This window comes from Crocodylus porosus, unplaced genomic scaffold (genome assembly GCF_001723895.1).
Source record: "Crocodylus porosus isolate Cpor-Errol unplaced genomic scaffold, CroPor_comp1, whole genome shotgun sequence".
Lineage (NCBI taxonomy): Eukaryota > Metazoa > Chordata > Crocodylia > Crocodylidae > Crocodylus > Crocodylus porosus.
The window spans coordinates 31,358,247-31,367,867 of record NW_017728918.1 but is presented as its reverse complement, the minus strand read 5'-3'; the positions used below and the strand labels follow the sequence as shown (position 1 = coordinate 31,367,867).

The window sequence follows — 9,621 nt, the reverse complement described above, 5'->3', positions numbered from 1 at the left end:
TAGCCTCTCCTCGTAGGGCCTGCCCTGCTGCCCCCTGATCGTGTGAGTGGCCCTCCTCTGGACCGTCTCCATGTTGTCCACGTCCCTCTTGAAGTGCGGCACCCAGAACTGGACGCAGTACTTCAGCTGCGGCCTGACCAGTGTTGCATAGAGGGGTAGTATCACCTCCTTGGACCTGCTTGAGATGCATCTGTGAATGCATGACAAGGTATGGACAACCTTATGTTCCATCTCAATCCCTAAGGTCAGATGAGAACAACTTCCTGTAAGCACCATCTGTACATCAAGCTTGTTTAGTGAAAATATGGGAAGTTGTTCTTGGTCATTGTGTCTCAGCTCTGGAACTTTCTCCTTCTTGAGGACTGTCAGAGCTTGAGCTGGGATACCCTCAGATAGCATTGTAAGACCTTTTAATTTGGGCAGGTGTTGCAGGGCAGTAGGGTGCCTGGTCCTTTAGGGGCATAATCTGCCTAGGGAGAGAGCCCTAGGAGCCAGGCAGAAACCCCATGACCTGCCCTGAGAAGAAGACCAGGATGCACAATGATTGAATATAACCGAGCTCGAGATGAGGGGGAGAATATACCCCCAAAATAGAGAAGAGCTCTTCTGAAGGAGAAAGGATGCTCTGGCTATCTTACTTCAGGGCTCTGATTGAAAAGAGCGAGCATGGGGGCAAGTCCCAGAAATGGTAGTGTAGATGGATTCTGTTGATTCTAGAAGAAGGAAAGCTTGAGTGGCTGAAATTCCACCCTACCAAGGTTGGTTAATGTGGGGGAACTACCCTGGTATTCAGACCCATGGTGGGGTAGCTCCCATCAAATCCCACATGGTGCATCTTTGGGTAGAAGGGGAGTAGTAGGTGCCTGAAAACCTCCACCTCCGTGTTCCAGAGTTGTTGGGTGGCAGAAGAAAGAAGAAGAGAAGCTTAAGGAGAAGAATGCAGGGTGACAAAGAGTGAAGACCCACTCTGGTGAGTTTGGCCCTTAAAGGGGGAGGTGTGTTGCAGGGCACTAAAGTGCCTGCTCCTTTAAGGGCAGAATCTGCCAAGGAGAGGGCTCTAGGAGCCTGGTAGAAACCCCCCAGGTGCAAGTTATTATGGCAGCGGACTAATGAGGGAATTAGCCTGCACTTGCACCTGGTCAGCTGACCGGAAGAAGGCAGGGTCCTAGGCACATATAACCCCCAGGGCTGAGGCCAGCAGGAGTAGGTTCTCTGGCAGCAGCCAGGGGAAGAAGCCTGCAGAAAAGAACTACCCAAAGATGCTGTTGCTGCCTGATATGCTGCTTACAGGACTAATAGGGCTCCCGGAGCTCACCAGGTACCCTGAGCTACAAGGTACATAATGCTTCAGGAGCAGTTTTCCTCTTTTAAAGGGACAGAGTGCACCCTGCGCTGTTTGTGTTATGTTATAGCCCAGGAGCTTCTGTTTTCTGTCGTTATTTAAACTGGTGGACCAGACTGAGGCTACTGGGGAGGAGGAAGTCTCATTGGGGCATGCTACAGTGTGGAGACCCCAGTGCCAGTGGGCGCAGTGCCAGCGGTGCAGCGATAGGGGTGAGCAGACCCCAACACCAGGGGGTGCAGAGACAAAGGGGCTGCGGAGAGCCCAGCACCAGGGAAGCCACAGAGCCAGAGCTGCAGAGAGCCCAGTGATGATAGGAGGCTGAGCTTAGACTAAAGCCTCAGCGGGACAATGTTTGAATACCACCTGTAAGAGATGGGGCATGGTAAAGGAGCAGTTTTGGAGGCACACCTCTCGCCCATAAGGCTGAGGGTGTCCTGTGAGGCATCCATTGAGAGTGAGACCCAAAAAAGGTTTAGGAATCCACAGGGTTCAGTGGGGTCCATCAGGATCGTGTCCGAACATAAACTTGAAGGCAGCCTCCCTATTTATTACAATTACCAGCAAGACGTGGCAGACGAGAAAAAGGGTGCCCGTAGGGCAGGGTTGGCATGGTCACGGAGCCCTAGTGGCATGACGGCCATCCCTGGTGACCCCATGCCACGACACCAGAATTTTAGCAGGGGGCGTTAAATATTGGGACACTTCGGAGTTTTTTGTTTGTTACATGCTATTGTAATACTTTATTTGTACTTATAACTTATCTTCTTTATTATCAGCTACCGTGAGCCTTTTCTGGGGAGTACAGAATGTATCTCTAATAAGCAAACAAAGAAATGAATACATTCAGCTTAGACTCCACTATCATCCCTAGGTCCTTTTTTGCAGTAACACAGCCTAGCTGAGTATAATTAAAGCAGTATAGTTATAATAATCCCTTTCTGGATGATTTTATTCTGAAATTAAGTGCCTTCTTTGGTTTATGCAAACTAAGAAAGCTAGAAAAAGGTACTTGTACTGGAAAAATGTGTCCGCAAAGAAGTTAGATTGCTGTAAATTTATTTGTTTGAATTCACACCTTACTATATAATTAGGTTAACATTCCACATAAACTGATATATGTATCCCTTTTGTACTTCAGTTCTCATCCATAAAATGGGTAAAGTAGTTCATCTCTACATCATAGGGATGTTGCTAATATATATATGGAATTTACTCAAGCATAATACACCCCTGAATTTGAGATGACCCCTCAGTAATTAGATCCTGTATATGGAAAATTTATAAATTTGCTATAATTTTTCAGGTATAGAACCTAAATATTGGAGGGTTGTCTTGAATTCCTCCCTGCCCCCCTCCCTGCCCCCCAGCAGCTACAGCAGGGAAAGCAGTAGCTGTGGGGGGTGGGGAGTCAGTGGCCACCTTTCCCTCTGCCCCCTCCCACATACTCCCAGACTAAGGAAGTATGGGTTGGCTGAGTGGACCGTAAGGTGGATAGGAAGCTGGCTGGATTGTTGGGCTCAACATGTAGTGATAAATGGTTCAAGGTGTAATTGGCAGCTGGTATCAAGTGGAGTGCCCCAGGGGTCAATCCTGGGACCAGCTTTGTTCAATATCTTCATTAACGATCTGGAAGATGGGGTGCAATACAAGTTCACGGATGACACCAAGCTAGGAGGAATAGTAGATACAGTGGAGGGTAGGGCTAGGATTCAGAGTGACCTAGAAAAATTGGATGATAGGACCAAAAGAAATCTCATGGTCAGAGGGGAAAGAGGGAGAGATTGGGGAGTGGGGGGAAGGGAGGCAGAGGCTGTGGGAAGCTGGGAGTGGGGGGTGCAGGTGGTTGGGGGTTAGGAAGGCTGCAGGAGAAAGAATCAGAGAAAATTAGGGTTGGAAGGGATGAAGCAACCCCCTGCTTGAAGCAGGACGGTCCCCAACTAGATTGTCCTAGTCAAGAATTGGTCTAGCTGGGGTAAAAAACCTTCAAGGATGGAGATTCTAACACTTCAGTAGGTAACCCGTTCTGGTGTTTCACCACTGTCCTAGTGAGAGAGGTTTTTCCTAATATCCAACCTAAACTTCCCTTACTGCAACTTGAGATCATTCCTCCTTGTTCTGTCATCTGTCACCATGGAGAACAGTCCAGCTCCACCTGCTTGGGAACCTGCCTTCAGGTAGTTAAAGGCTGCTATTAAATTGCTCCTTAGTCTTCTTTTCTGCAGGCTAAATAAGCCCAATTCCCTCAGCCTCTCCTCAGAAGTCATGTGCTATAGCCCCTGAGCCATTTTTGTTGCCGTCTGTTGATTTGACTCTAACTTGCCACATGCTTTCTTTAGTAGAGGGCCCAAAACTGAACACAGTACTCCAGATGTGGCCTTACCAGTGCAGAATAAAGGGGAATAATCACTTCCGTCGATCTGCTGGCAATGTTCCTATTAATGCAGCTTAGTATGCCATTAGCTTTCTTTGCAACAAAGGTGCACTATTGGCTCATATTCAGATTACTGTCCATGGTAACCCCCAGGTCCTTTTAGATACATAGAGATGAAATAGGATTTGGTCCTATGCCCGATAATAACTGTTGCCCTGATCAGGCCCATTTTTGCATGCTTTTAAAATTACAGGCAACAAGACATGATTGGCCATAATCATACTTTATTGTTAAAGAAACATTTAAGAAATAAAAACAATTCGCTATTTACATTATCTTAGGAGGAAGAAGGATACCTCTAACTTCTACTGTGCTAAAACAAATATTAATAAAGTCAACTGCAGATCATTCCTAATGTCATTACAAACAATTAGCCTAAGTATTTATTAGCAGGCTTTCGCATATTTTAACACAGTTATGAAGACGGTTTCTTAGTTTTATTGATTGCTGATAGAAAGAAAATATACAAAATTTATATGGTGCTCAATCTATGTATGGCTCACAGGCTAGATCTGGCACATGGACCTGTCATCTGCCCCATGGGGCTCCTCATGATTTTGGAAATGTTCATGTCAGGGCAGTAGCAGCATTAATTGCCATGGCTGTGATGGCAGTTAATGTTTCCACTGCTCTCCTACCCCCAAATTTCCAGGCTTGTAGGGAATAGCATAACAGAAGGGAGGGCGACTGTGGCAGCTGCTGTGGGCATTGTCTTTTGTCAGGGGATGCAAAGACAGTGTCCACTGTAGTGGCTGAGTCACTGCCATTGGCATGGTAGCATTTGACGCTGCCCTGTGTGTTGTGGTACAAAGCTGTCCTGCTTTGCTCCTTCAGGGGAGCCTTGCAGGCCAGATGACATGGCCCCCACATGCCAGATTTGGCCTGTGGACTGATCCCATGTCACTTATTTGTCCCACAGGCACCTCTGGTATGCACTATGTGGGGTACCTACTGAATCTTTTTATGTCTTGTCACATACATTTTTCATATACACCAAATACAGAGAGCCAGAGTATCCTATATGTCATTCATCATACAACAGAGATGCATTGTTATAAATTAATCAAGAGTTTGGTCAGCATGCATTTGTGTACTAGCTCATATGTACTTCTTTTCTCAGGTGTTCCACTTGTGTTTTGAGTGATTTTTGATTGGATTTATTTATTTTTTTTAGTACTGTGCCAAACCCCACAGCCCCAAGAACTGGGGCACAGGAAGCTGAAAAGGGTAGTTCCCACTTTTATATAGAAAATGTTAGGTGTTAGGGTCACAAGCCAACGGAGAAAGGAACAGGTATAGGTAAGTAAACATTAACATTAAGGTACACACACATAGGAACTGGATAAGAGGTAGTAAGCTGTGGTGAATTCACTCAGCAGGTAATAGGTAGTGAGCGCTACCAGTGTGGTACATATGCTCAAGGAACCTTAAACCCTCCCGTGCCTGCAGAGATGCTTCCAAACCAGCCTCTGGTCCTAAGAGTGCTCAGTTGTCTCTGGCCACGTGTTTCCCTCTGGCGCTGCATCCCGGGCTCTGCCTGCTTCTTACCTCCTTTCCCTTTGTCTGTCTGCTCCCAGTGTTTGATGGGGGGTTGTAGTCTACTTGCAGTCAGCACAGCTGGTAAGACTTCTGCCCAAGGACCCCTGGGAGTTGTAGTCCAAATCCAGTCACCGGGGCTGCTCTACTGCTGTCCCACATTCACATTGCAGTGTATTACATTCAGTACACACAGTATATTGCAGTACTTCGGTTTCAGCCGTTTGTTAGGGTAACTTCATAGGGTTTGATGTTGTTGCAGTTGAGTTTTGCTGCGTGTCTTGTTAGTGTTACTGTGAGACTGACCGGCAGTTCTTTCACACCCACTGAGCCTCTCACTCCTAATGTCTCCTTAGTTTGCTGTCACAGTTCTTGGGCTCCAGATTGGCTCTAGAATTCAAGGCAAACAGTTGGCAATCAGTACGTAAATGCTTGTGTGATCACAATTTTCCTGTCTTGGGGAAGAGAGGTTTTTGGAAGATGAAGCCAGCTCTATCTGTTCTGCTGTGTTTACTACTGTTCTGCATTCCTTTATGGAAAGCTCTTTGATTCCAAGTTCCAGTGTTTTATTTTTTGGATACCAAGTGTTAGAAATGCTGCTGAGCCAACTGCGTTTTTCATAAAAGCAAGCTTATGCCACTTGATGGTACTTCTCTAGTTGATTAAATTGAGTCAGCAACCTCTGAACAGAGTCTTCTACTGGAAAAATGGTGAACGTGACACAAGGTCTTGAGGGTAGGAGACAAAGCAGCGAAAGATCGAGGGCTCTTTCAGACTGTCATTTAACTGATATTAATCTGCATCCTGCCATTGAGTGAAGCTAACATTGAAACTGGGACAGTTATATGAGCGTTAACTGGTGATTTTAAAAATAAAATATTTTAAACATCTAGCATTGGGTAATAACGCATGTTTCCTTTTTTTCCTTTTTTTTTTTTTTCAGGTTAAACCAGTAGTTCATAGTGCCATCCGGGTTCCTTCCAGATGGCAGTTGTTTTATAACAAGCCACGTAATATCAAGTAAGCTCTTTGTAAATCATATCTTTAAATTTAGGTTGTTTGTTTTCTGCATGTAAATATATACAGAACCCCCAAACATGTTCAGTAGAAATATAAATGCATATAATGGAGCCCAGATACAGTAACATTACTTTGGGAGGGGCAGAGTAAGACTCTATAAGGTTTTCCAAATAGTATTTAGGCATGTATTCCAGCCCCATTGGGAAGGGGTTTGTTAGGCGCGGTATCATATTAACAAGCCTGTTGTATGCTGCCTGTACTGTGTATGTATGTATCCAATGACTGTTTATAGCAGGGCTGTCCAATTTTTAAACCCCTGGGGACTACACCAGCAGGGGCTGCATGCTACCTGAGCTGCACCAGATGTACTACACTGATATGCTGTACCAGGCACCCTCCTATTCTGTCTCACAGGCATCTGAGTACACTGCCCTGGCCTCCTCCCCCCCCAGTTGCAATGCATGCCTACATGGGTACCCCTCCCTGCACTGCAGCACCATGTTGGGCACAATCCTCCCTACACACACGTTGCCCCAATGCTCCCCTTCCCCTGGACCCACCATCAGCTCCCTGTGGTGCCACACTGCCCTGGCCCCTAGAGCAAAGGTAGGAAACAGCAGTTGGATGAGGGAAGGAGGAGCCTGGAGACTCCAGCAGCTATTGTTGGAGCAGTGTGGAGAATGGCAACTGGGTGAGAACCTGGGAGCTGTACATTAACCTTCTGAGGGCTGCTTATGGCCTGTGGGCCACCAGCTGGATAGCGCTGATTCACAGCAAAATGCATAACCAGCATTGAAGCATGTGTTCCTTCACAGGGCCACAGTCAGCTGTGCTCTTGCTTGCTTACTTGGGGCCCTTTCACTCTTAATTGTCAGCTTCAACAGGACAGGTGGAGAATGGTTTCAGCTATGTATAGTCTCTGTCTAGCATACTGTCCTGGGACTTGGGAGACCTGGGTTCAAATCCCCTGAGGGCAAGGTAGACCTATGGCCAAGGTGTCTCATTGGCACATTCAGTGGCGACATGTAGTGGGTACATGGGAGTGCACGCGCACCCCCTGAGAGCGCTGGTGCACCCGTTGACCGGCTGAACTCCCTGCTTAGGTGGTGGGGGCAGGCGGGAGTGCTGGTACCCCCCCATGAGTGCTGGGTGGGGAGCGGGAGCATCAGATGCAGCATCGCGGCCACTTCTAGGAGTACTGCAGCCGCTTCTGGGAGTGCTGCAGCCGCTTCTTAGTCAGCGAGGTTGGTCATGGGGGGACCCCCCATGGTCACTGACTGGTTGCTGAAGAGGGACGTGCCCCCCTGACGAAGGTGGTACCCGTTGCCCGTGGGCACATTTCTTAACAACTAGGTGATTAGGCAAAAAGTGGGTTACCATTACCATCAAGAAGTTGCCAGCTATGGGGTTTTGCTGACTACAGTTTCAGTGGACTCTTGCAAATGTATATGCTCTTGTGGTGAAAGTGGATGGCAACAGAGTATAAATGAAGTGAGATGTTTAGGTGGCCATCTTGGATTGGGTATGAACATGAGCAATGGGTAAAGTTTAGATATGTAGGGGCTAAAATGATGAAGGAATGTAGATTTTAAAGCAGAATTTGAGCTGTTTTATTAGAATGAAATAGAAACACAATCAGTTATTTAGATGCCTAAAATATAGAAGTACTTCTTAGACCAGGGGTGGCAGTCATTTTGGGTGGAGGGCTGCTTAACGAGGTTTGGTGAGTTTTTGAGGGCCGCATGGGTAGCCCCGCCCCTTGAGTTGCTTCGTCCCCTGGTCTCCTTCTTGGGACTGGATGTCCCACCTCTAACCCTTGGCCTTTGGCACCAGAAGTCTCTCCCCCTTGCCTCCTGGAAATACTCCTTTTGCAGGGGGGGCTGCCATCTTTGAACCAGAAAAAAAACAAATCATACATTAAAAGTCAAACACCTACTATAATATTTTTATTTTATTACAAAAAATATTTTTGTCATGATTTGTGTTTGTGTACTGTATGTAGAGGTGATTACATAATAACTAAAAAAAATTCTTAGTTTTGTATGCTGCTTGGGGTTGGGGTTTGTGTGTATGGGGGGTATGGGTGTGCGTGTATGGTGGACTGTGGGGGGGTATGGGGGATGTGGCTGTGTGTGCGGGGCATAGGTTATGTTGTGGGGTTGTGGGGGTAGAGTGTGGGTATGTGGCATTTGTGGGATGAGGAAGGGTGGGGAGGTGTGGGATCCCCCCCACTCTTTCCCCATGCCTCAGGAGCAGGCGGGAGCACTTGTGCCTGGTGGTACATGGCTCCAGCCAGTGCTGTACATTGCAGTGAGGAACACAGCCCCTGCCAGGCCGTCTCTATTGCCGGCACTCTCCATCACACACGTGTAGCCCCTGCACTCGTGTGGATGCTCTGGAGTTGGTTGCTGTTGTCACTCCCTGCCGTGCAGGTCCTGGGCGAGAAGGCACCCAGCTCCAGCATGTGGGGCATCCCTCCTGTGGCACACAAGTGCGGGGGCTGTGCTTGTGCGGTGAGGAGTGCCAGCGAAAGAGATGGCCTGGTGGTGGCTGTGCACCCCACCACAATGTGCAGCACTGACTGGAGCCACATGCTGCTAGGCACAAGCACCCAAGTGACCCTGCCTGATGCTGCTGCTGCCTGCAGAGGCTGCACAGCATAGGTGGAGTATGGGAGAGGAGTCCCTACATCCCCCCCCCATCCACACCCATGCCCACACCCTGCCCACCCAAGCTCTGCACTGCCGCCAGCCTCAGCCCCACGCTCCATGCTCCTGCCTAGCTGCAACTCCATTCCTGATCCCACCACTTCCTTTTCTGCTGCCCAGAGTGAGCAGGACACCAGAGAAGCTGAGCAGGTCCCTGGCAGCTGCAGCAGCAGTATTGGCTGGGCCAGGCCCTTCCACCCACAAGGGTGGGAGTGAGGTGCAATAGGCTATGTTGGGGCATGTATATACACAGGTGCCTCACTTCTGCCCTCATGGGTGGAAGGGCTGGGTGGAGTACAGTTTGTTGGTGGGTGCCATTGGCTGATGAAAGTGCCTGATGGGCTGGATCTGGCCTGCAGGCTGTATGTTGCCCTCCCCTGTCTTAAGACATTTGAGCTATGATATAGGATCATAGAATCATAGAAGTAGGGTCGGAAGGGACCTTGTAGATCTTCAAGTCCAACCCCTCGCCTGGGCGAGAGAAAAGACTGGACTCAAATGAGTCCAGCCAGGTAGTCATCAAGCCTCTTCTTAAAGATCCCTAGGGTAGGAGCCAGCACCACTTCCCTAGGAAGTTGGTT

General features: G+C 48.1%; 1 protein-coding gene across 1 annotated transcript in view; it reads left to right on the top strand.

Annotated features, from left to right (window-relative positions):
- LOC109312101 (doublecortin domain-containing protein 2C-like) overlaps positions 1-9,621 on the top strand; it is a 49,141-nt gene that overhangs the window by 24,370 nt on the left and 15,150 nt on the right. Inside the window, exon 3 of the mRNA XM_019538146.1 lies at positions 6,256-6,332. Coding sequence (XP_019393691.1) covers positions 6,256-6,332 — 77 coding nt within the window. The remainder of the gene's footprint in view (positions 1-6,255; positions 6,333-9,621) is intronic.